We start from the raw sequence: 27,561 nt of genomic DNA on the forward strand, positions 1-27,561 counted from the left end.
TCTTCAGATCAGCGGAAGACATTAGAATAGAAAAACCTTCAGAAATAAAGCAGCCTTTTGTCTCATCTGACAATGTATCTGTCCCACAACCTCAAAAGGCAGAAGGGGGGCTGTTTTCTGGATTTCTTAAGTTTGCAACTGGTGAGGATTTAAGTACAACCAGAAGTATGTCACAAAATTCAGTTAAGACAGATCAAACTCTTCCTGCCACAAACAGAATTACAGGTGTATTTCCATCTTCAGTTCCTGACCATACAAAATCAACAACACAGAACCATAAAGAACCCCTTGAGGCAACGGCTAAGGTGAACACGGAAACAGGCTGGTTTTCTAGTCTTTTTAAGATGGCACCAACCGAAGATCTGCAACCTGTTACACCACCTACCCAAAGGCCTAATATTCAGAGCTCTCCACCTTCTCCAGGGTCAAATCCGAATGTACCTAGGATGCAACATCAGAAACCAGTTTCTGCTAAAGAACAGATGCAATTTAGGCACCAACATCCTGGTCCAACTGAATTCCCTCATGTTACAGAGCAAAAAACATCTCAATATGAACGTCAGGGCCCATTTTCTAGTTTGTTTAAATCAGCTGCCTCTGATGATGCATCAGATGCCCGAGCATCTCCTAATCAATCACAACAAGGAGGCTTACTCTCAGGATTCATGAAATTTGCTTCAACAGGTGATATGACAGCAGGTACTCAATTCAATCAGTCACAACAAAAGAGTCAGTCTGCTCAAATAATAAATCAACAGAACCAAACTCACCCCCAGCAAAGTGCATCTAATCCTCTTATCTCAGGGCTGTTAAATGTTTCCTCCACAGAAAATGAATCGACACATAGACCTCTCCAAAAACTTAGTCCATTCTCTGAGCAAAAGTCAAAATTTGCAAGTGCACAACCTCAACAGGGGGGTATTTTGTCTGGCCTTTTCAGATTTGCCACTACTGACAAGGTGTCAGACACTCAAACAAAAATGTCACAGGAGCAACAAATATCAAGTGTGAGTTCTCAACAAGATCCTGTCAAGAATATTGCAGAGGGACAGAGTCGCAACCTTCCTCAGCAGTCCAGAATCCAAAATCAGCTATCAGACCAACATCAGAAAGGCATATTAGATGCCCCTGGACAAAGTTTATCCCATCAAGGACCTTCTCAACAAGATGGTCTTCGATCTGACCTTTTCAGGTTTGCCACATCAGATGTTTCTGTCTCTCAGTCAACACAACAAAAACATGCATATAACAATCAGTCCTCTCCACTCCAGCCAAAAACAAATGTGATGGGACAAAGCCACTCATCTCAAGATAATTCATTTAAACAAAAACCCCAGTCAGGTGGTCTCTTCTCTTCCTTTCTTAAAATATCCTCTACTGAGTCACAGGAACTGAATACACCACTTGATACAAAGGAAAACAATGAACATGCTTGTTTGCAGCAGTCGATTGTGACAAAACAGAGTTCTCCTGTGGCAAGGCAAGATACATCCTCTCAGTCAGGAATTTTGTCTGGTCTTCTCAGTAAGCTCACATCCTCACATCCTGAAGACGTATCACCAAACAGACAGAATTCATTTGAGCAGAAACAGGAGCAGCAACACATACCAACAGAGTTTTCCACTCAGCAAGGTCAATCAAAAAGACAACTACCTCAACTACCCTCTCAGAATCAAGCTGAAATACAGAACCAAAAGCCCACTAATCAACAAGGTTTCTTATCTGGAATATTCAGCAGGATTACAACAGAGGTTCCCCCTGCCAAAATGGAGGACATGTCTGTGGAAGGATCACATTCTATAGGACTTTTGAGTCACAATGTATCTGACCTAAAAAATGTGCCTAACATTTGTGACACAGAGAGTCTTGATTTGAGGACACCAGCAAGTTATGCAAGGTCACAACAAAATCATACTCCATACACATCAAATAGCACTGGTAATTTACCCCTCTTATATAGCTCACAAAACTTTTTGCGTTCAAGTCAAGTAAGAAACACTTCATATAGCACTGAAAATCTTAGTAGCCCCCCTCTTGGTCACCCGACTCGAGCAGTAATGTCACAGGAATATTTAAGACAGAGTTATCCATCCTTACATAGTATATCTGAACAGTATGGTTACCAACAAGGCTCTTCTTCATATGCATTGGGACTTAGTCCCAACGATGAACACTCATGGATCCAAGAATCTATTTTGTGGCAACAGCTGAATGATCAGTCATTAGGCTGTTATCCTGATGGACATGGAAATACACCTAGTGATGAAGTCCACAAATCTTCTCAGTGTCTCAATAATATAAATATGGATGTTAATCAACAATATTGCCCTACTCAGACATGGATGAGATGCCAGGTAGAGAACAATAATCAACCGGAGTATTCCAAAGATATTCCCAATAGTTCAATGAGACTGAGAGCATGGAATAGCCATAACAGTTTGGATGTGATTAGTAGCCAAGAGATTGAAGGTGTATTGAATTTGAGCATGAAAAATAATGCTAAATTTGGCAAGTGCCACTCGTTTAGTGCAGAGAGTTGCTACAGTCTAAACAGTGTTTCATATCATGAAGGATATTTTGCAGAAACCCCTCCACATCTTTCTTACTCTGCTAATGGACAGTATATCTATCAAGGCACATCAGAGATTTTCAGTCAACCTGGGAATAATGGAAGCTATGTTAATGTAGCTACAACACCAAATCATTGGAACTACACTTCAACAAGCAACATTGATATGGAGGAACATGTTTATCTTGAGGAGTCAGAGTGGTACCAGCAATGGCTTTCACTTTTGGACCAAGGGATGTGGTGGCCTGCAGATGATGGAGATTGTGGATATTTTGTCTACACTGATTATGAGTATATTTATGCCCTACTGACGGATGAGTCAGGGCAATATGTCTATGCATGCGCCCCAGAACAAGAGTGGGGAAATACAGGGGACTTCTATCCTAGTGCCTGGTTGTATAATGAGATGGTTAAAGTGTGTGGTTTTAAGATTCCTCTCTACAATGAAGATGAGCTCATTTGGCTTCCAGGGCAAGACCAAAGTGAAGCTGAACTTCTTACTGCACCTCTTGACTTGTCAGCAGCCTATAGAAAAGGTAACCAAATCATGAATCTGAACCTAGAGTGTTTCTCTCAGATGTTTGAGGATTCCATTCTTCGTCAAAGACAGCAAGCTCTGGACTTTTCCAATTATCAATTCAACAAGGTTAAGATGGATACAAAACAACAGCTCCAGAACAATTGTGGCTACTGGGATCCTTCTCAGGAAGCTGTTGACCTCTCATTTTATGGTGCCAACCACAATTGTGCAAATCTCAACAGTAGAGGAATAAAAGAACTGCTATCCCAGAAGGTTTCTATTTCATTTGGTGCTACCCCAATCACAAATTCACCTACCACAGGTGTCTACAGCTGCTACCAGCCTCAACAGAGGCGCCATTCAGCCACAGGAGTACAAGTAAAGCATATAGATGATGTTTCAGAAGAAGAGTGGAGAAAGAGAGTACAGCCTGGAGAGGAGCAGCCAAATCGATCCATTAAGAAAATATCGTCATTTCTGTCCTCCATTGTTGGCAAAAACTCAGATTCAGAATCAGCCAAAAACACAACTGCCTCAAGGTCTCCTCCTGCCAAAGATGCTCCATACCCAGGACAAATTCAAAGCAAATTTATCAAAGCCCCCGAAACTCGACTTATTGATCAGCAAGCCAAAAATATTATCTCAACAGGTTTTCAGAGTCTTAAATCAAAGATCATAAAGGAAGACACTTGTGCAACAACTCAGTCAGAGAGTACAAATCAGTTGGCATCCAAACCAATTTCAACAACATTTGGAGTTTCACTAACATCTCCAACACAGTCACCAGCTTCCAAAATTCATCAAGGTGCATCCGCTTTAAGCTCATCTCAGAAACCCAAACTGGCTAGACAAGCTACAATGTCACAACAGTCCTCTGTTCCTTTAACATCCATTGGTTCTACTGCTACAACTTCAAGAGACTGCTCAAGTGTAACCTCCAAATCTGCCTCTCTGGACGTTTCTGAGCCAGTAGATACACATGGTGGAAAGCCATCTGAGCAATTGGGTGGGTTTTTAAACTTTTTCAAGACAGCAGTGGGAAAGGAGGAGGTAAAGTCAGAGGCCCTCTAAATCCACTCAGCCAATATCTAGACAACCAGAGAAAGATGGATCTGTTTCTGCTGGCATAAAAGATTCAACCACAAATCAGGACAAAATTGGAATGTCTAGCCTTTTTGGGTCAATAGGTGATTTTTTTAACATAGAAAGTTCTTCTCCCACACAATCAAAGACAAATCTGCAACATTCTCCCTCACACCTGCAATCAACGTCTATGATAAGCAATTTAAACAAAGAATGCCTCCAAACAACAACAATGCCTAAAGGAATTCAGAAACAACAAACAGTAAGTACCTTTGGACAAGATGGTCTGTCAGAATTACCTAGTGTATCACAGTCATTTCAGGGAAGGAGTGTGTCTGCATCTCAGATATTTTCTGCCGATGCTAACAAGGTACCAACACCAGGGAGATCTCAAACTGTGCCACCAACTGGGGAGACAAAACCAGAAGCCCCCTCCAAACAGTCTGGTGGGTTATTTGGTTTCTCTGTTGTGGATATGTTCTCTGGGACCACAGCCTCTAAAGAGGAAGGCAAAGGGATGCTGTCTATATTTGGTGGTTCCGGTCAGCAACAAACTCCATCTCAAACTGGATCTGCTTCTCCTCAAGAATCAATGGATGGTGCATCGTCAAAAGAGCCACTAGGCAAAAACATCCTGAATTTGTTTGGAGGTTCCAGCATTCAACAGACTTCTCCACAATCTGGATCCACAAGTCAAACTCACACACCAGGATCTGCTCCTCCGAAAGAGACTCAAGGTCTGAATTTATTTTCTTTATTCAGTGGCACTAGTACACAGCAGTCTTCAACAGAACTGGGTTCTTCTAATCAAAAACAAACACCTGACACTGTCCCTCCAAAGGAAACCTCAGCCATGGGATTACTCTCTATGATTAGTGGTTCCAGCACTCAGCAGACTTCGCCTAGCTCTGGAGCTGACCCACCAAAAGATACACCAGTAACAGGACTGCTATCTATGTTCAGTGGCCCTAACTTCCAACAGACATCACAACCACGCTCTACCACTCAGCCTGCACCCCAAGGGAATGGGCAACCAAAAGAGCCCCTGGGTAAAAGTATATTTTCTATGTTTGGTGGTTCAGGGCAACAAACCTCTTCACAACAGGCAGGATCAATTTTTGGTGGTATATTAGGTGGATCATCAAGCTCTAATGAGAGTCCAGCAAAAGGCTTATTCTCTATGTTTGGAGCACAAAACTCACAACCACCACCCACCAGAGTTCCAGTTCCAGTCCCTACTAATGAGCAGAAAGTTAAACATATTTCTCCACCACAATCTGTCTGTTCTCCTGCAACAGGAGCAACTCTTACAAAGGAACCACCTAATGAAAGTCAATCAAAGGGTTTACTTGCAGGGTCTGGAACAGCCAGCCACCCAAGAGCTGTACAGGGTGGCTTGACTCCTGAGTCTGTTGTCCCACCTAATGGGCCATGTAAAGAGCAATCAGTAAGTGAAATACCCTCCTTGTCTAATGGACCTAGCCATCAGCAATCCCCACAACAACCAGATTCAGTGTCAAGTTCTATTTCTCTTGATAGTAAAGAGTCAAAGGAGCCACAAGGTCAATACTTTCCTACTATCACTGGTCAAATTTCATTTCCAGGGTCTTCTCAACCCTCCTCACCTTTAAGTGGGCTACTATCAAATGAATCCCCTGGTAAAGATCTTTTGTCGAAGCTCAGTGGGGCTACACTTCAGCCAAGTGAGAAACCAAGCTGTGATCCAACTGTATCAGCACCAAAACCCCTACAAGATGTATTGCCAGCAATTGATGGTTGTTTGGCATCTTCTGAATCAAACAAGTCACCAGCACACCAGGAGGATTCTTCAGCTGAGGGTGTAGTACCACCAAAAGAGGGTGCAACCTCAGGCTTGTTGTCAATGTTTTCTGGGCCAGGTTCTCAAAATGCTCCTTCTCAGACTGGATCTATGCTTGGTGGGATTTTCTCTGGTGCTTCAGGATCAAAGGAAATTCCTGGAAAGAATCTATTTTCTATATTTTCTGGACCAAGTTCACAGCCTAGTACAGTCAATGCAGAGCATAAAGTTGAGAGTAATGGTCCAGGTCCTTCTGTCTTTAATGAGTTGCCAGGAAAAGGTTTATTTTCTGTGTTTGGTGGATCAAGTCCACAACAGACCACTCCTCAGTCGTCTTCACTATTAGGAGGTATTCTATCTGGAGTTGCTTCTAAGGATGCTCCTGGAAAAGGTCTTTTTTCCATGTTCAGTGGTCCTAGTTCAACACCTTCACCTAGTCAATCAGGACCAACAACAAAACCACTGGAAACTGATGGGCTGTTGAAGGTTGCATCATTATTCTCTCGTGGGGATGCCACTGAGGATAATAAATCAAAGACTGTGGGCTTTGGCCTGTCAAATGTGGGCTTCATGGAGGAAAAGAAATCAGGACCCCAGAATGATGATTCCAAGCACTCTATACCCTTGGCCGATGAAGAACAAGCAGCCTCCATGGCTTCAGTCTCTGCTGATATCACTGAAAAAAGCTCAGATCCCATTGTTGAGAAAATAATTGTTGAAGGGAATAACCTAGATATTACCCTAAATAATTCTAGTGTGCCTGGAGATGCTTTATCAAAGGATATTGATTCCAACTCAGGGCAGAGTACAAAAACAGAAATCCAGACTACAGATTGCCAACCTCAACATATAAAACAGGGTGATTCAACAGAGCCCAATGCCTCTGGCTCTGACGGACTTCCTAAACATCCTGAACAACAGAAATCTGTCATAGACTCATCAGCTGAAGCTGTTAGTGGCTTTATGTCTAAACTGTTCACTGGTGCCAGTTCAGCAACAAATTCATCAGGTGGTCTCTTCTCACAACCACACCCAAACATCACCACACAAAGAACATCACTTTTTGGCCTTCCAAGTAGTTTACCCACAGAGTCCATAAAAAATGATCTTTTCAGTATGTTTAAATCACCAGAAGCACCAAAAGCAGCTGACAAAACATCACCTGTTACCTCTACTCAGTTGCTTCAGTCAGTCCAAGATCAGAGTGCACATAATGATTCACTGTCATCTTCTGGGGATGTTACATTGTCTGGAGACAAAGATAAAAAAGATAAAGTAGAAACCCTTTTACCTGTGAAAGAAATGTCTGCTAATGATACTTTCAGTAATTTAACAGTTGCAACTGTGGATCCAACGGCAGCTTCCAGCTGTCATCCAGCTGGAACTGTCGTTAAGGAGCCTACTGATGGTGAAGTAATACATGAGAAAAATATTGTCATTGTTTCTGAACCTGGAGCAAAGGTTACAGACAAATCAGTACCTGCAGCAGACAGTAGCTCAAAAATAGCTCAACACCCTCCATCATCAGAACCTTCTCAGTCCATATTTGGCATGTCAGGTTTAACACCACCTAAGTTTGGTTTCATGGCTGGAGCTGCAGATACTGGAAAGTCTTTTGGATCTTTCTTTTCTTCACCACCCTCAATATCAAACACAGAAGGTGGCAAGCTTCTTTCTGGATTTAAGTCAATTTCAGCAGGCCTGTTTCAAGAGGAGAAGACAGTTATATCAAAAGAAGAAATGTCAACATCTTTATTTGGAACAAAATTTGGTTTTCCATGGCAGAAAGAAACTCCAGAACCTCCTAAGCAACAAACACCTCCAGTTGTTACAACCCAGCCTAAAGCTCAGGAGAATAAACTACATATTGAAGACAGTACAACTGCTAAAATAGGGCATGGCAGTTTTATCTCAAAGGAAGAAAATGGTGAAATCACACACCCTGTTGACATTAAACAAGAAATTGTTGCACATTCTGAAGTCCAAAATAAAGAATTTGTTGTCCCAGAAAATAACACTGATAAACCCAATCTCAGTCCTTCCACTCCTGATCCTCCTCCTCAAAAAGAATTAGAAATCCATATCCAGACCCAACCTTCTACAGATGTCTCTTCAGGATTACAGCAGGAAAAGAAGGACCTTTTGATTCCAAAAAGGCTAGTAGCAGCATAATAAATGGTTTCATAAACCATTTATGTTGCACTAAGTTTACATGCACAGTCACAATTCTAACAAGGCTAATATATATAAAATTGTTTTTGTGTGAAGTATTTTAAATTGTAATAGTAAAATACAAAAGTATGCTGTCTGAAATATTCAAATACTAATTTCTAAACACAATAAAAAATTCCTGGGGACTCATCATTATCAGAATATGCAGACTAAGAATATAAATGTGCATGTAAACACACTCACTGACTTTAGTTTCAGCTTTAGTTTACGAAGATGGTGGCTTTCCCAGCGTGTGATTGTTCTTCTCATTGCAATGTGACTTTTGTAACTGTGCTTTGGTTCTGTGTAAATTTGTATTCCCATTAGCTGTGTGTACCATTTACTGTGCTTCTTAATTGGAGTGTAGACCTGCAAATGCAGTGGAAGTAGTTTTAAAAATCTCAGTGATTGTAACTCACTTGTTACTAATGTAAATTCTTTGTTTCTTTGTTTCTTTCTTTCTTTCTTTCTTTCTTTCTTTCTTTCTTTCTTTCTTTCTTTCTTCTTTCTTTCTTTCTTTCACACACACTAGCCCTGTGGACTCTAGTCGTTTTGGATCTTCAGGCAATCTCAGTCAAGCTAGTTCTCAGCTTAGTGAGACTGGTCAGGAGAGTGCTGCCTGTTCAGAGTTAGAGGAGTCCTACCATTCCTACCACAGTACCGGCTACCGGCCATCCAGAAATGGGCATCACCCTACCAATGGACATACTTCCTCGGGGGAAGATGAGGGATTGAAATCCTCCCAAGAAAATGGAAAGGGTATAAGCAGCACCATAAAAAATGAGGTGGTTTCTCAAGTGGACAAAATGCCTGAAAAAACTCTCAAAAGGTACATATATTGTACTGGCTTACAGTGATTTTACAATGTACATTTGGTATAATAAATATTTTCAATAGCATGAATTCAGTTTCATAAGATGTTTTATTTTTCTAGCTTCAGGGATGATGGATTACCTTTGCCATTCTCTCCATCCAGAGTGCGCTGGCTTAAGGCAATCAACAAAGTGAGAGTTCAGCTTAAGGAGGTATAGTAGGGAGCTCATACCCTCCATCTCCTTTGTCTGTTCCTTCTTCAGTTGATCCAGTTTCACACTTTAGATCAAACACTACCACATATCTTTTTTTCCTATAAACCTGCACAAGTTACCAGCATCTTATCGATCTGTTATAAAATTATCTTTTTGAATTGAATCCACTTACCTTTATTTCTTTCTAGTAGGTAAGTATGAATTGCACAACCCCTATCAGCTCATTCATAAACATCTGTTTTGGATTGGTTGAGTTTTACCATATACGATTTAAACATGAGAAATGTATTTTTTAGACTTTTTGAAAATAATTATCTGTATTTTGTTGTTGGGTTGGTTGAAACTTGGGGCATAGTAAATTCATCAATGCAATGAGAGTGGTAATCCACTATGGTACTGTATCAGCGAGGCAAGTCATGCTGGGTTCCTAGCCTAGACCTCACAGCATTAATCTGCAAGGGCCAAGGTCAGGCTCTGAAGAGTTGCTGTCTGATGTCTCTGATAAAGTCTCGGAGTAATTAAGCATAGAGAGGCAGGAAGCTAGAGATAGTGTGTGTCTTAAAGTATTTAATGACTAGTTAAAAGAAATTGGGGAATTGACTCTGGGGAAGTTCACAAAGTGAAAAACAGGGCTATTGGTTATGTCTATCAGAAGTAGTAGAATGTAGTATGTTAAAGATGGTCCTTTTATTGGTATATTTCCTTTACATTAAAATAATTATTGGCTATTTATTGGCTATTTATTGCCATGATATACTACATACTACATTTTACTATATGTAAGCAATAAGGTACGAGAGGCTGTGCTGTATCGTGAATAAGTCACGGCTGAAGGGCATTGTTAGGCACGATGCGAAGTGCAATACAGCACTAGCCTCTCAGACCTTATTGCTTTTATAAAATGGTTACCACACAATACAAATATTAAAGCCAGAAATATGTATCAATGCAACTTTCATGAAGTAAACTTTTTCTAAAAGCCTTCCTTCCGCCGGAAAAAATAGTCCCTGACCGTGAACAGCAACAGAAGTTACATTTTCACGCCATTAGATGGCGGCAAAGACTGTCTTTATGAGTGTGTCAGTCAGTAGTGAAGACTTTTTTATTGAAAAGACTGAATTGTTGTGAACACGGAACAAGACGCAACTGACAAATGCTTTGACTAGCGCTGTCAGTCATGGTAAAACCCTTTAACTGTTAAAAGGACAAGATAATACATCGGACATTTAAACAGATTTTTTATTATGAACATAGGACTGACCTGAAGGAAAATGCTAAATCTGAATGCAGGTAATTAAAATCGCTCACTCGATCTTTTTCTCACAATACTCTTCTACATAATACTCTAAGCTTCAATGAGCAATATCAATTGAGAACATACTAAGAGTATATTGCTAAGAGTGGTTGCTAAAGGTGTTGTGCAGTGATACACAGAACCGTTGGGTGAAGCGGTCATAGCCGTGTTTTATCGTGAATAAAACACAGCTATTGACCAATCAGAATCAAGGACAAGAACTAAGAACGTTTTATAAATAAATAAATACATTTTTTTTTTTTTTTTTTTTCCTTGCTCTGTTGTTTGTTCTGTAAATGTAGCCCTGTTACCCCCTTTCTCTCTCTCCATCTCTCTCTATCTCTCTCTCCCCCCTTTTTTTCTCTTTCTCTCTCGTCTTGACAGCCAGTAATTAACTGTGCTGTTTTCCCCCTTCATTTCTTTCATTTGACCGCACACAAAATTGAGTGTGTGAGCCACTAGAAATAAATTAACATCGCAAGGCACTTTTGTGGCTTGATCACCTTGAGTCTTAATAAGTCAGAATTAATAGTGTCACAAAATCATAATGGCAAATCAGATTAAATCCAACTTCAAGATTACTTGGGATAAAAAGGGCCTGCATAAGATTTTATGTGACAGAATGTCTACTTTTATGTATAATGTCCTTATGACTATGAATTTGTGCAAGTGTAGTAATTTATTCTGATAACCTAGCGCCGCTCGTGCTAATTAAGTGGTTTCACATACAGCACTCTTGATTGAGGCTCCATTATAGTGATTGCTGCTTGTGACTTATTGTGGATGCTTATGTAAAAGCTGCTAATTTAATACAGTGGAGACAATGGGTGTGGTTTAGCACATTGCTTAGTCACATAAATTTGTTGTGCAGTGAAGGACATAGGGAATTATTCCAGATAAGCTTATTCTAATAAACATCTGCATTAAAGGAGATTTAGCTGTAAAACAGCCTCTTATGCCTCCTTACAGCCATAAATCAAACACAGATAAGACGGTTAAACTAGATTTACACACCTTTCTGCTTTAACAGTGTAATACCATTTGGCTAATCCCCTAAATGGTCTTTAGCGTTTTACTGAAAAGTTGTTTATAGATGTCATTGGTTGTATTTTTTAGTTAACATTATGTTGTACCACATCATACCATATAGTTATGGAGGATTGTTGAGCAGTATTATAATATTTCTGTTATTTGGTTCATTGACCGTACACTATCCCTGAAAATCAAAGTGCACTGTAACATTCAAATGTTTAATAGGAGGTGGGTACACAGCAGTGCCGATAAGAGAGTAGGGAAAAAGAAGAGAGATGGAATGCTGGCATTTTGACAATTCCAGATTAGCTTTGTGCTGGAATACATTGCCAGAGGACATCGTGAAAGAGAACGAGTGAGGGAGAGAGAGTGAGGAGGTTGTTTGAGGGAGAGATGCTCCACTGTGACTGTCACACTAGCCTAGACTGGAATCCGCTCAACTGTGCCGATGTCAGTGTGTGGAGAGGGTTGTGTCTGCTTTTATGCTCAAGATGTGTTGGATTGCCAAAGCAGCCGAATGGATAAATTCTTGCTGAACAGGAGTGTTAATTAGGTCAACAATTTGAAATCCGGAAGCTTTTTTATTTGCAGGTGGTTTGGGTGTTTTGGAATCCTCAAAGAAACTGAAACTTGATTTTTGTCTTTTTTTTTCTCCTTTGAGGTAAGTTTTGTACTTTTTTTGTGTAGTTTTTTGGTCTTGTGCTGATGAAGATCAGTAAGGGTGAATTTTATGAAAATTGTCAAGAAATGCTGGGGTCATATTTTACCTTTAGAACCTTTTTTTTTTGCATCTTAATGGTCTAGGGATGAAATAAGTCCTGATCACTTGTTCATGAGGTTCACCTGAAAATGTTGAATGCAGTATGGTATTTTATAAAGTAAAGGCTGAATATTTATCATAATAGTAATTGAATGCTTTTTTGTTAACTGTGTAGTTTGATAAGTTCTCAGCTTGTTTATGCCTTTCAAAAAACCTCAAGTGATCGCAGAGACATAACAACAGGAGTAATAGAAAGTATTAGAAGTGCTATTACTTATAACCTAATTTAAAATAAATAAAAAAATCAATTAACTTATTCTTTCTTGACTGCAGAGGAAAAGGCAGACAGGGCAGAGCACCTACTTTGGGACATTTTGTGAGATTTGTTCCTGATTGGTGTGGTTTGGTCTTGGTTAAAACTCTTATAAAAAAAAAAAAAAAAAAAAAAAAAAAAAAAAAGGGTCTGGTAAGCGGAAGGTTGCTGGTTCAGTCCCTGAAGTTTAAAGTCAAACTGAAAAGCATTTGACAACCCGTGCTACTTCTATAATGTGACGTATTTCCAAGTGAAACAGGTTTTTTAATGAGAAAAAAAGTGTAGGGCAGTGCTTTATTTATGTATATCTGTAATTTATTGTATTATGAGTGATTCTAAATAATTATTTTGATTTGATTAAATTTGCAATAATGTTTGTACACTACTGGTCAAATATTTTGAATAATTAAGATTTTCTTTTAATATTTATGTCTTTTTAAGGAAGTGTCTTATGCTTCAGTCTTCACTGTATAAATGAAATATAGATTAATTCTTAAAGTTACCAAAGTTATTCAGTCAATAACTTTGTTTGCAGCAGAAATATTGGCTGCTGACAGTTTAAGACTTAATGTACGGATCCAATATACTGTTACATATGTGTTTTATCTCTCAACTGTTTATGTTCAGTTAAGACATAATCCACTATGTTTGCGAGGATACTAAGCAATACAGGCATTATATTTTGCATTATATTTTGACATAATTTTGTTTGAATTTGGCTGTTCAGTCATAAGAAGATGTGAAAGAGAACTTAATTTAGTATTTGCGTGCTGTCTTTCTGGGCGCACGCTTTGGATGCACGCACAAAACTTCTCAAACAGCATGCAAGTAACGAATTGAGTTCTCTTTCACATCTTCATGACGATGCAACACTAGCCCCGGGCCATCGGGCAGTCCTTATTGTCAAACCCTGCCCCAAACCTTTAAATGGTAATGTATCATGGTTTTCACAAAAATATTAAGCAGCAACTGTTTTCAACATTGATAATAAAAAGAAATGTTTCTTGAGCACCAAATCAGTATATCTGAATATTTAAAATTGTAATATTTGTATCCAATTTTTGATCCAATAAATGAAGCCTTGTTGAGAATATTAATGCATAATTTCGTAGTAATGAAATTATAGTAATTCCAAACTTTTGACCAGTATGTATTCTTGCAGATTTGACAAATTCTAATCGATGTCAGTCAGCTAAATGATTTAAATTACCAGAAGTCAGCAGAATTTCCACAATATTTCACACTGGCCTGATGCATTGAGTCATTCTTATTGTCGAGTCCTGAATTATCATATTATGTCTTAACTTATTGTAGGTAAATCAGACACAGCATTAGTAATGAGTGATAATTAATCTGAGCAGTGCAGTGCAGCAGTGGCAGAGTTGAGGAGTTTCTTATTAGAAATTCTGAGGCTTATACTATATCTGTCTCTTGGTTGGAATCGCAAATTGGGTAGAAATATGAAATATTTTGATACCTGAGCTATCTGTGGAATGAATCTCACAGAAATTGGTTTACAATCTCATTTAATTCCAGCAAGTTTAACCAGGCCTTTTTAGTCACATATCAGTTATGGCCTCATTGGTCCTTCAAAGAGTGTCAATTATTAGTTTCTGTCAGCTGTGCTCTTATCATGTGAACGCACAGCTCAATTGTTAGGTTGAAATTGGGCAGAGGTTTAAATTATAATAGGAATGTTTAAATATAATTTATTAAATTCAGAGTATTCTTGTGGCATAAAAGTAAAAAGGCAAAACTAGGGCACATTGATTGTGTAGAATTTTAACTTAAGCTATTTTAACTAAACTAATTAATATATTACTTAAATTGCTCTATTCGAAAGTATGTCATTTCCTGTATCTGTATTAAATGTTAAGTTAAAAATCCATCATAAAACATGCTGTCCCTGACATTCATTTTAGCCTATTGCAGTCATATGGCAGCCAGCCAAAATGTGCCCTTGAAAGCTGCCAACCTAAACGCTCATTGTTGGAGTCACAGTAAAGATCATGTTGGCCATTAAATGCTTTTGGAGAATAACACAGAGGACAGTCTCTGAATTTCAATGACTGCCTTGTATGATTTTTTTTTTTTCCTTGCTAGCACATATTACATGAAATAGTTGTGGTTTCAGGTGCATTTTGTTTACAAACCTGTATCATTACTGGATATAAAAGATTTTGTATCATTGTTGACAATAGACTTTATAAATTTACGTGATACCACTAAGCAATTAAAGGGGACCTATTATGCCCCTTTTTAAGAGATGTAAAATAAGTCTCTGATGTCCCCAGAGTGTGTATGTGAAGTTTTAGCTTAAAATACCCCATAGAGAATTTTTTATAACATGTTAAACTTGCCACTTTTAGGGTTGAGCAAAAACGTGCGTTTTAGTGTGGGTCCCTTTAAATGCAAATGAGCTGCTGCTCACAGTCTAAGAGGGCGGAGCTTCAAGAGCTGAGGCTCCGAGCTCCAGTGACAGAACAATCTCACGCCCTAATTATGTCAGAAACTCTCTGTAGCTGTTTAGTTCAAATCGAAGTCTGAAAATAATGCCTACAGAGCCAGAGAATATGCTACATGGAGACAGAACAGGTATAGTTTAGTTTAAGTGCGTTTATATCTTATGTTGTCATCTTGCTTTTATCCACTATTAGTACGAGCCTGTTGTAGCGAACCCGTCTCGAATGATGGCCAAATCTTTACTGATGAGTTTATGAAGTTTATTGTACATCACACAAAAAAGATGACGCGTATGTTATCACTCCAGAAAATCACCATAAGAGCTGAATAAAACACAGTACAAGAAGTGCGCATTAAAGTCTTTTATCTATAAACTCTCCCTTGCATTATCATTAACATACACAGTGAATTACACAAAAACACTCGTTACAACTAACAGTAATCAAATATACAGACCTACCTTATGCCTTTTCAGGGGTGCTTAATAAACTGGTAAACTTTATATCCGTAAAACAACTCCGATGGTCTGTAATAAAGTGCGCGCGCTCTCTCTCTGCCGTGACCAGTATCGCTCCAGAGAGGATCACGTACAGTTTGTACTGATCCATCCTTAAGTAATAACTTCAACCACGGTGTCCTCAGTGACTCAGATGGCGGGAGTCTATGGAGCCTCGTATGTTAATTGGTACATCCAACAACAGAACATTTGTAATGTTTTTTTGCCACAGACTTTGTATATCTCTAGCTGATACTGCGAGTACACAGAAATGGCGGACTCTGTGCTTCTCACTCAGGGGTGTGTCTATGCTAACAGGGCAGATCATGACCAGTCATGGGCGGGGTTTCCCTACTCTTATGTAGGAGTAGGGGGAAATATCAAACAGTGTGTTCTGAGAGATTGAAAATGATAAATGAGGATTATAAAAAAAGTATTGTGTGGATTTTTACCATTGTAGGCTGGTTGTTTACTAGGGATGTAACGACCACGAGTTGGTTGAAAATCGATGAAAATATGTGATGATTCAAGTCGGTTGAGATGTTAAACGAATCACGATACACATTTTAAACCACGGGGCGCTGTTGCTGAAGCTGATTACTGTGACGCCGTGCTTTACAGGCACGAGAGCAGCGAGCAAGTCGAGCATCAAGAGCATCAGCGGTAAGCGCAGGGTTTTACTTTAGCGCTCCTCCTCTCCATCTCTCGCTCATAGCAGACTAATGGTTGGAGGGGAGTGGTTTAAGCGTTTTCAACCCAAGCCGTCAAACTGACGTCATCACAGAAGGAACGCCATTCAGATCCTTATTCAAATACAGGATTGGCGGCATTTACAAAGACTAAAAATGAAAGCGTTAAGGTGCAGATACCGCAAGATGATGTTAATATACACTAATAACACACTAATACACACTAATAGCAGTCGGCAACGAATGCAAGATCTATGTTTTCATGGCAAAAGATACGGTCGTTTTCCGTTGTAGAAAGTTATTCTGGTCTGCCTCATCTAAAGTTAGAGAAAGGATGTAAGTTTTCCACAGACAGAAGGAGAAAGCTGTGCTGTGCTAAGGTCAGTTAATTTTATTTGTTGTACTCTTTCTAAATGTGTACATAGAGTTTTGGTAACGTTTTACAATAAGGTTCATTAGTTAACTACTTTAGTTAACGAACTAAGACTGAACAACTCTTCTTTAGCATTTATTAATCTTTGTTATTGTTAATTTCAACATTTGATTAATATCTTGTTAACATTAGTTAATTCACTGTGAACTAAACAAACAATGAACAGCTGGATTTTTATTAACTAACATTAAGGAAAAGATTAATAAATACTGCAGCAAATGTATTGCTCATTGTTAGTTCATGTTAGTTAATATAATTATAATGTTAACATGACACCTTACTGTAAAATGTTACTAGATTTTTTAATAACGTAAATTATTATAGCATTTTTTTCTAAATGTGTTCAAAAGTAATTCTTGAAAGTGTAAAGATACAAATTATAGCAAATATTAAAATCTTGCCTTTATAGCGATGTGAAACCTCGGTCTCTGTTGTACTTAGATTTTACTTCTTATATCTGCAGCCTCTTGACCAGACAGACACAGCAGGAGCTGAGCCGAAACAAACCTCCTCCCGAGAAAACAGTGTTGGAAGATCTAATTGGAGGGACTTTTTTGGGATTAGTTCTAAAATTTAAATTGAGTTTTGTTATTTGACCCAAGATATTTCAGTTTCACAAAGAAATATGCAGCATTTTGTCTTAGAAATAATAAAAATAATACTTTTTCATTTATAATTTGTCTTAAATTTCATTTTGTTAAAAAAAAATTCGTGAGAAAATTGTATCGTGAAACAAGTATCGTGAATCGTATCGCATCGTGAGTTGAGTGAATCGTTACATCCCTATTGTTTACACACACTGTGGATACACATCTGTGTTCAAACACCTTAAAAAGTGAATTTTGCATAATAGGTCCCCTTTAAGGTCATAATGGTGTCCAAAACTCTAAGATGAGTACCTAACATAATAATATATCTAATTTACAATCATAATATATTGATATGATATATAGATATATTGATATGATATATAGCAACCTATATTTGCAGTGTAGTATTTACTTAAAACCATTAAATATGGTGTGTCTAAATAAATAAATAAAAAAGCAAAAATTGAACAGCCTAGTCTATACGAGACTAGCTAACATTTTTGTCCTGACAGGCAGGAAATGGGATGAAGCTGCTATTAGACCCAGCAGGTTCTGCTTAACAATCATGATGCACAGTGAATACAGCTGGGCTGTCACCCTCCCCATGCTGTAACAGTTACTGTTAGAAGAGCTGACAGGCAAGAAGATAATATGTTGTATTCTGTGTGGAATATGGCTCACCAGTTTGGCAATGTCTGGACTTCTACAACAGATTGCTTCAACAAAAAAATGTTATTAGAGTTGGCATACGATCACATTATTTGATTAAACACTTAAAACTTTGCAACTTATATGGTTTATTGAGCTGTTTTCTGGAGACCAAGACCATTGCAGTGCTTTGTTTTAAATGCATACATTTTAACTATAGTCATACTGTAGAATGACTAGTTTTATCAACAAGCTAAGGCCAGTGTTACAGTATCAGCTGACGAGTCACAGTAAACAGTGTAAAGGGATTTAGCACCGTTGTAAAATCCGTTTAGCCTCTTGTGGTATTTCTTCACTACATGGCAGAGATCCAGATATACTCACTCTTACCATCTATCTGTAATATGACTTTTTACTTGGGTGTGTGAGAGTTGTGATAACCTTTGCCTGTAGCATTACTTTTTGTCGAAGTCTTCATTAGTATAAATTATGAAACTACATTCAGCACCTCACCTGTGTACTTACTGTACAGTACGTAATCAAATATGCAGCATTCTAACCAACTGATTTGGAATGGCCTTCATGGGCAGCAACTCAACTCTGCCACACAAATAACGCTCTTGATGCCTTAGAATTTAACTAAAATAAAGCATGTTTGTAGTCTGCACAATTAAAATGCATACATTTTGTAATGGCCTTTAGGAGTAGCTCTGTAGACAACTCATTTGGTTTTAGAAAAGAGCAATAGTTTATTTGCAGAAGTGCAAAAGATTAAATGGCCATGAACAAGAGTAAATGTTTATTCTTTTACATGCATGCTAAAATTGAACTGATGAAATGCATTGCACTCTTAATAACATTGCAAAAGATGTCTGTTAAATTGTATTAATCTGTTTATGTCATTGTTCTCAAATGTCAGGTGTGCCTGAAGCTCAGTTATGATCTTGACTGAAAAGCACATCCTTGTGTTCTGAACGTGAAATGCAACAGCTCTGTAATCACATGTACCAGAGCTTCAAGGTTCTGGTCAGCACTTGAGGTGCAGCTGATTCTAAGGGATGTTATCACGGAGCCGTTCCAATGAGCAAGATGAAACAAATGGGTCGGGTGAACTACAGCAAAGAATGTCTAAGAAAAGAGACCTTGGGAAGAAGCGGACCCAGAGTCCCAAGGTCAGTCGGAGCCTACGCAAGAAGATTCAGAAATTCCTCCAGGGCTCAGGGGAAAACACCGCCTATGACTCTCACCACTCTCCTGTAGAGATAGAGGATATGTTCATCTGTGGCATAAAGAGAGACCCCTGTACTCATGAGTGTAATCTCTCAACTCAGCGTAGTTTTGAAAGTCATTCTAAAACCTCCAAGAATTCATTTATTGAGCAGGGGAGGCGTAATAGTGATGGCAATATTACAATCCCGTGCATCATGGAAATGAATGGCCCTGCATTAGAGCCCACAGACCAAGCAGAAGACAGTGGCTGTGTAGATGGAAGAGGTGCCATGGATAATAAACCAAGCAAAATTAAGGACAGAGACAAGACAAGAGGAGGCAGCTCAAGCACCATAGTGGAGCACATTTTGAAGGAACTGCAGGGGATTAATAAAATCCAAGAGGAGATATCAGATTTGAGACAATACCTGACATCTGTAAGTGGCTCAGTAGATGAGGTGTCCTGCTGTGTAGATGCTGTACTGCTGGAAATTGAGGAGCTGTACTCAGTTGGTGCTGTAGGGCATCCATCACCTCGAAGAGTTGTGGCTCATCAAAGGAGTCCAGGTAGGCAGAATGCCATTGCAGTCCCACAGAGTAGAAGTAATAGCCCAATAGTAAAGCATAGAAAATTGGAGAAGAATGAAGGTAGACCTCTAACGGCCAGACCTACCATGTCAGGATGGGATGTGGAAACTGATTATCGAGATGTACCTAGAAGAGCCAAGTTACACAATCCTAAGATTTCTGACAACTTGAATGCCCCCTCTGCCAGATTTAAGAAGTCCAGTTACTGCCATCTTGAAAGAGTTTATGGGCAAGAGTTTACAAGCACTAGTTCCTTATCCTCAGGTCACAGTTCTAACAGTCGTGATCCAGATGGAAGTTATCAATCTAGGGAAGTTGACCAACACAACAGTGGTTGGAGACGTTCGGAAATGCAGTTGAGCGTGAGTGGAGAAGGAGGATGGAGTGGAGACACTGGATGGAGTGAGGAGGATTACTGCTCCTGCCAGAACAGTGCAGATGAATTGGAAACTGTTGGACACCCAGATACATGGTACAGGTACAATGGTGGCGAGACCAGCAGCACACCGTGTCATTCATCACGAAGTAGCTCTGAACACCTATCCCTACTGTTTGGAAACCATAATGACTCTCCATCCAGTTCATCCAGTGTTGTAGATTGGAGGCATCCTAAGAATCAGACTGTTGGTGACGTTGGTTGTGACTGCACATCAAATTGCATGTACTCCCGAAGTTCTGGATACCACACCATGGACGCATATGCTGATGAATCATGTAGTGGGCCATCCCGAAGCCTTAGTTGTTCAACTGTTGGAATGACAGACTACGATGACGGTTGCCAAAATCTACACTCCTCTTGCGAGCATTGCCTCTGTGATATGGACTCGGAGAAAGAGTGGCCAGGTGAGGTTTGCCCAAGTGTGTCTGAGGATCAGTATGACCCAGATTACTCTGAAACTACAGATACTGAAGAGTCACAGCCACCTAATCTAGGATATGATGTTGTAAAGATAAATAAAGCCATGATAACCTTCCACTCCGCTCTAAGGGGAGCCTTGACGAAGCTTGACATGCCTGAACCCCAGTGTCTAGATGAGGACACCAAGTCTGTAGTCTCAAGTCCCTGCAAATCCAATGACCCTGAGGAGGAGAGTACTGGTGAGTCAAATGTAGATATTGTTGTACCTTCTGATGGTGCAACTTTAGATCTCAGTGTGTTTCCTCATAAGAGCATCGAAGCCTCTTCCCATGGGAAGGACTTGCTGGAATTACTAAACCAACGGCGTAATTCTCAAGCCTTTGATCCTCTAGTGTCTACTCCTAGCACGATTTCCCCTTCACATACTCCAACTGAATACTATGAAGTAGACCACTCAGATACTGTAGAGGAAACTATAACAGATCACAAACTTTCCAGTCTGCAGTGTATTCCAGAGCTTAGCCCAAAACATGCAGGTCTGAGTTCAGGAATTGTTGAGTCTTATGATCACCAAATGGCATTTGGCACCGGTAATACCAAAATAAGTCCAGAGGGCACTAATTCAGGAACACTGGAGACAGATGTTAATGCAAAACAGGCGGAGCATAGTCTTGACAATGAACCTGCCCTTGAGGACCCTCATCACCAAAAGTGCCTTGCCAATATTGAACGTGTGCTTAAAGAGAAGAGACATCGACATAAACTATCCAGGATTGCCAATGCCTCAAAGAACACTTTCTCTGAAGAGGAATTTAAACAAGGTACTTTTTTTTTTGGGTTCAGAACTCAAAAAGCTGTCTTTATTTTTGTTGGTTATAAATGAAATTAAGATCAACAAAATGTTCCTACTGTCTGTGAATCTTCCCTAATTTTAACACTATCGAATGTTCTTTTCTTTTTTTCTTTATTATCCTGCTCTGTCTTACAGAGGGAAGCAGGGAAGATGATCAGGTCATGATTATGTTTTGGTCAATTCTTAGTCATTATTTCATTTTTTTCATTAACGCCAGTTTTTCTTTGTTTTTCATCCAAAGTTTATTTGAATGCACATTCTTTATTGTAATGTGTGTGAAATCTTTTCTTGATTTTGCTGTATTTTCTGTCTGACTTAAACACTCAATGTAGTGTGTCTTTTAATGGTTACATGTGGTGTTTTGCTTCTATTTTGTTTTACTTACTTTAATGTGATTTGCCATCTTTTTAAATTATTGATAATTTGAAATGTTGGTCTTCGTCTTGCTGCATTGTTGCTTTTAAAAGCAGTTGAAACATACCACATGCCCTTGGGGAACTTCAGCTATCCAGCTGTACGTCCATTTATACGAGGAAGAATGCTCATGCTATTACAAAAGTGGTTCACCTCAGATGGAAACACAGGAACAGTTTGGTGAATGTCAGGATTTCACTCATTTCTGTCATTAAATGAAAACTGTTTTTTTTGTTTATTTGTTTTTTATTTGTGTCCATCATATAATTATCCTGAAAGTTTATAATAAACTTAAGGGTTTAATTCATATTAGCTGGCAAGTTCTGCTGTGCTTTACGAGTATGTGTGTGCTTTAAATTTTTATTTATTTTTTCCCCTTTCATTCATCTTTTTCTCTGATCTGATTAGTTGCATGTCAGTCATTTGGATCAGATTTTTAAGGATTTAAGGATTCCTCATCAATGAGGAATTAAAGTCTTGTTTTTGGTTGTCTTGTTTTGGTTTGCTTTCTAAGACCTTTTGGTAAAACTCAACCAATCCTGTGTCCTTTGCATTTTTCTTAGGTTATGCTCAAGTTTTATTGTTTTTATTCGATCTTTGTAATTGACTGCCCTTGTACACATTGGTTATTCTAAACTGTATTTTTGATGCCATAGGGCAAAGAAAAAGGAGATAATTCCAGACATGCTTGGGTTAAAGCTGGGTAAGTTTCTCTTAAGGTTTTATTAATACTTTAACATTTTACTTTTTCTCATTTTTGTAATGGAATTATTTATGAGTATATAGAATTATTTATAAGAAGTTAGTGGCATTTTATTAATGTGTTCATTGTCTGTGTATTAATTATTGAGCATGGAAAATACTCCTTTACAAAGTGATGATATCCACAGAAATGGGAGTGGAATATTTGGAATTGACAGTATGCCAGACCTGCGGAAGAAGAAAGCTATTCCTCTGGTTAGCGATGTGGTAAGCACTCTTTCCACTTTGAATTAAAATGAAGAAAAGCTACTTGTGTTCTTATAATTCTCAAAATGGTGTTTTTCCCCAATAGAAACATCATCAATCCAAATCCAATTTTACTAAAATATTACTTGTTCAGTTTTATAATAAGTTAATCGACAATGTTAAGTCTCCAAAAAACAAAAACAAAAAAAAACAATCTAGACAAAAATGACTAAGAACAATTACCAATTTCATAAACAACAATTGACAACCATTACAACTTTAAATTCTGACTCAAAAAGATATAAAGTGAAGTAAAATCAACTCTCTAATCTCTCTCCTCCCCATGAAAACATACATTTAAACCTCTACAACTCTTTTGAATGCATTCACTCTGCATGATCAGGCTATGGTAAGTTTTCAGAATAACCCATACAGTATCATTGAACCTATTTTTTTGTGTATATCAAGATAATACTGCATCCACGGGATCAGTATTGCTCTAATAGTTTGCAAATACACAGCTAGAAAAATTGACAGTGTAAAATTAATTTAACGAATAGTCAACTTTTTCCAGGGTGTTACAATTATACTATAATTGCTCAAACATGCAAAAACAAAAATAATTTAAATGTATAAATACTATATTATAAAACGGTTTTTAATGAATGTATTTGCAAACCATTACAACCTTATTTGATATACTGTACAAGCAAGCAAAAAAAGTCCTTTCCACTGGTTTACTTTAATTAGTTTACCTACTTTCCCTCCAACATACATTAACATGTTTTGGCCATCACTTTCAAAGGGCTGTTTTAAAGTGGGTTGTTTGATTCTACTTTAAAGGGTGTTTTACTGTAGATGCCACTGTTCATACCCAGGCTTCCTAGTGATAGTTTGATTTCTTCATTAACCCCTCATTCCTTCACTGCACAGACATTGGTTTCCCTTTTGATTTCTGGGACTCCCATAGTCTTCACCCCTAGTTTTGAAGTTAGTTGCTCTTAGGTTTAGATCTGGATTCCATCTGGATACCACTTGGCTTCTGATATCTGTTTCACCAGGGGTGTTTTATGGGATTTTGTGTGGTTTTGCACTGTTCTAACATCTGTTCTTTGTATGATAGTCTCTGGTCCAGGCCAGGAAAGCTGGCATTGCATCTGCGATGGCTTCACGCTCCTCCATAAAAGATGAGGAACTGGTTAGTTAAACGTCTTCCTGTCTCTGACCATATAATGCACAGTCATCTTATTATTTTTTTTTCTAAATGCATGTTTATCTACTTTTTTCTCCAAACTCTTTCACTTCTACAGAAGAACCATGTGTATAAGAAAACGCTACAAGCTTTAATCTATCCAATTTCTTGTACCACACCTCACAATTTTGAGGTGTGGACGGCCACTACGCCCACCTACTGTTACGAGTGTGAGGGACTTCTTTGGGGCATCGCAAGGCAGGGCATGCGCTGCACCGAGTGTGGGGTCAAGTGTCACGAGAAGTGTCAGGAGCTGCTGAATGCAGACTGCCTGCAGCGTAAGTATGAGCACCTGTACTATATCTGAAACAAAAGACCTGCTTGATGTCTTCCTACCTTCATGTACTGCCTGAGAATTTTACATTTGCAAGGTTTCAGACACAGCCTTGGTTACTGGTGCTTTCACTTAAAGTCTCCTTTGAGCTTCTGTCCTATCAAAACACTCTATTTTTATTCTATTAGACATCTGCCCTGTTGAACTCATTTACCCAAATGGACTTCCTTTAGTGACATCTCCCTTGTTGACAGGTCCATTAACCAAAATTAAGAAAATGATTTAGAGGTGATGCTCACAGTAAAATAATCATCACACACATATATTTTATGAGACAGGGCGCTTATTGGATTTATGAGCTTGTCATATTGTAAAGTTGTTGTTTAGTGTGAATTAATATGGAAGACTTTTTACAAGTAGAACATGATACATTTTTTTAAGTGGTTTAATTATAGAATTCCATTATAAAATAATGAAAAAAATTTGATTTACTTGATGAATTACATGCACATTATTTATTTTTTATTTTTATTGTAATTTTAGAATTCACATTTCATTTTTTTAATTACTTTTTAATTATTATTAATATATAATATAATATAATATAATATAATATAATATAATATAATAATCTGAGATAATAATAGAATAGAATAGAATTACTATTATTTATTAATATGATTTTTTTGTTATTTGTTTTCTTTTTTTATTTACCATCTCATTCTTCAGATCTGTGCAAGTAAAACGTTGTTAACCATAATTTCCTCTTTCATTCAGGCGCGGCTGAAAAGAGCTCCAAACATGGTGCCGAGGACCGCACTCAGAACATCATCATGGCCATGAAGGATCGCATGAAGATACGTGAGAGGAACAAGCCTGAGATCTTTGAGGTCATTCGAGACGTGTTTGTGGTCAGCAAGGCCATCCATGCTCAGCAGATGAAAACTATCAAGCAGAGTGTCCTGGATGGAACCTCCAAGTGGTCAGCCAAGATCACCATCACAGGTTCAAACATTGATCATTAACATTGTCATGAGGGGCTTTTGCACCGGAGGAACCTTTTCATAGTTCCTAGAACTATTGGCTGAAGTACCCGGATTTTGCCGTGTTCGCACCACAGGAACTAGGAACGATTTTGGTTCTAGGAACTCCTTTTAGGGAACTAAATTAGCTCCTACTTCAGAGTAGGGTCTAAACCGGCACTATAGGAACTATCACTGACGTGAGTGTACGTTGATTGGTCAAACGCATGTCAAACACAGGCACCCGGCATTTTTAAAAAGCAGTGTAAACATATTTACTTCACGAACATGGAAAACAATGATAACGGCATTTACCCGTTGTCTGCGGGGTTGTGTTCTTTTCTCCGCCTCAATGATATGTAATACTGAAAGTTGTCATAGGAGATTCCGTCTCTTAGCCCCACTTTTTGCTCTTTCAGTTGCGTAAATTATGCGTTTACATTCCATCTCCGTTATCACGAAACCCCTGACACACAACAAACAGCTCCGATCATGGCGTATTCCATCCATCGGTTTGTAAATCCCACGCTTAAAGACGCCGCTGACGGCCGCTTCACAGTTCCTATAGCCGGTGCGAATGCAACCAGGAACATGGCCCCGGGGAGAAATCCTAGTGGCTAGTTCCTATAACTATAAGTTCCTAGAACTATTCGGAGTGAAAGCCCCTATAGTCACAATTTGATTCCATTTTAACTCTACTCAATTCAAATTCAATTCAGATTCAGCTATTTAAAATTCAGCAGTCTCAGTTCAGTTCTAAATGGTGCACAACACAAATTCTTATCTATACCTTGATGACTTCCCATCTTCTTGGTTATAGTTGTCTGTGCTCAAGGGCTACAGGCTAAAGATAAGACAGGTTCCAGTGACCCCTATGTGACCGTCCAGGTGGGTAAAACCAAAAAGAGGACCAAGACGATCTACGGCAACCTCAATCCTGTCTGGGAGGAGAAGTTTCATTTGTAAGTATAATTCGACCAATCAGAGACCATCTCTTTGATGGAAGTGTCTTAAGTGTCATTCTTTGTTCCTCATGCCCCAGGCTTTCTGACTTAGAATGTGTGTCACCCAGATTTCAGTCTCATCTCTTTTCAGTAACGAAATAAACTTGTCTGAGTGAACAGGCTCTGGTTGAGCCACTGGTCTGCTTTAAATATTATTCAGTCCAATTGTACCTTGAGTTTGGAATATGAATTTTAGATTATTGTTAGATAGAAAACCTTCCACAAGTTCAGAGAAACACTGCAGCAGTCTGTCCAGAAAGCAACTACCTGATAATCTCTACGTCTTTACTATTAGTTACAGCAATCTTAAACATAAATGAACATCAGAAGGTATGTTGAAAAATACAGTACAACTTACTGAAATGTATCATGTCTCATGTAATCGCTCAATCAGTGTTTCAACAGTGGAAAGACGTCAATAAAACAACTTGTACGCAATGTCACTTACCTCAAAAAAGCCATTCAATGACCATAAACTTGATAGTTAGCTAGAAGAATGAACTCTAGAGAGGAGCATTTAGCTAAATGTATGCATTATATTACTTATTCATTATATTTTACGTAATCTGTTTTTCACTTTTTCATTTAATGTATGTTAATGTTTGAATAAATCTGTCATGAAATCAAGTTTTTATTACAGCCCTGTTTAAATGCTTATATTTTAACAACAAATTGATTAATATAAAAATCTTTTACTTTCAGCTAAATGAAAACTTTAATTTCTGTTTTGGTGTTTCGGTAAAAAATTAATTTCAGTGCATCACTAGTCTCTGATCTTGAACACAGATGTATATGTGTTGTCTGTCTTCCAGTGAATGCCACAACTCCTCAGATCGCATCAAAGTTCGTGTTTGGGATGAAGATGACGACATAAAGTCGCGAGTGAAGCAGCGTCTAAAGAGGGAATCTGACGACTTTTTGGGCCAAAGCATCATTGAGGTGCGCACGCTGAGTGGAGAAATGGATGTCTGGTACAACCTGGGTAAGCTTTTTTTGTTTGTTTTTGTGTCTGTGATTCTTTTTTTTTTTTTTTTGTATGTTGAGCTTTAGTGCTGATGTGGGAAATGCAGGTTCAGATCAGCCTACACCTTGTCCTGATTCTGCTCTGTCTATCTTTCTGCAGTAAAGTAGAAGTTCAGGAAAACAGGTTAAATTTAACTGGTTGTTTGATGTCTCCTGCATCCAAGATT

The 27,561-nt window shown here is 38.5% G+C and overlaps 1 protein-coding gene across 2 annotated transcripts in view; it reads left to right on the plus strand.

Annotated features, from left to right (window-relative positions):
* Positions 1–27,561, plus strand: part of unc13bb (unc-13 homolog Bb (C. elegans)) — a 94,041-nt gene that overhangs the window by 40,137 nt on the left and 26,343 nt on the right. Inside the window, exons 1-10 of one of the 2 annotated variants that reach the window (XM_051908487.1) lie at positions 11,786–12,217; positions 18,868–21,425; positions 21,593–21,615; positions 22,528–22,574; positions 22,762–22,840; positions 23,943–24,017; positions 24,130–24,349; positions 25,123–25,350; positions 26,188–26,329; positions 27,184–27,353. In XM_051908487.1, the coding sequence (XP_051764447.1) occupies positions 19,007–21,425; positions 21,593–21,615; positions 22,528–22,574; positions 22,762–22,840; positions 23,943–24,017; positions 24,130–24,349; positions 25,123–25,350; positions 26,188–26,329; positions 27,184–27,353 (3,403 nt within the window). In that variant the 5' untranslated portion in view covers positions 11,786–12,217; positions 18,868–19,006. Of the gene's footprint in view, positions 1–8,734; positions 9,032–9,136; positions 9,228–11,785; positions 12,218–18,867; positions 21,426–21,592; positions 21,616–22,527; positions 22,575–22,761; positions 22,841–23,942; positions 24,018–24,129; positions 24,350–25,122; positions 25,351–26,187; positions 26,330–27,183; positions 27,354–27,561 lie in introns of those variants that run through there. The other variant, XM_051908488.1, reaches the window with a different exon arrangement.

Source organism: Ctenopharyngodon idella, chromosome 10 (genome assembly GCF_019924925.1).
Source record: "Ctenopharyngodon idella isolate HZGC_01 chromosome 10, HZGC01, whole genome shotgun sequence".
NCBI classification, from domain to species: domain Eukaryota; kingdom Metazoa; phylum Chordata; class Actinopteri; order Cypriniformes; family Xenocyprididae; genus Ctenopharyngodon; species Ctenopharyngodon idella.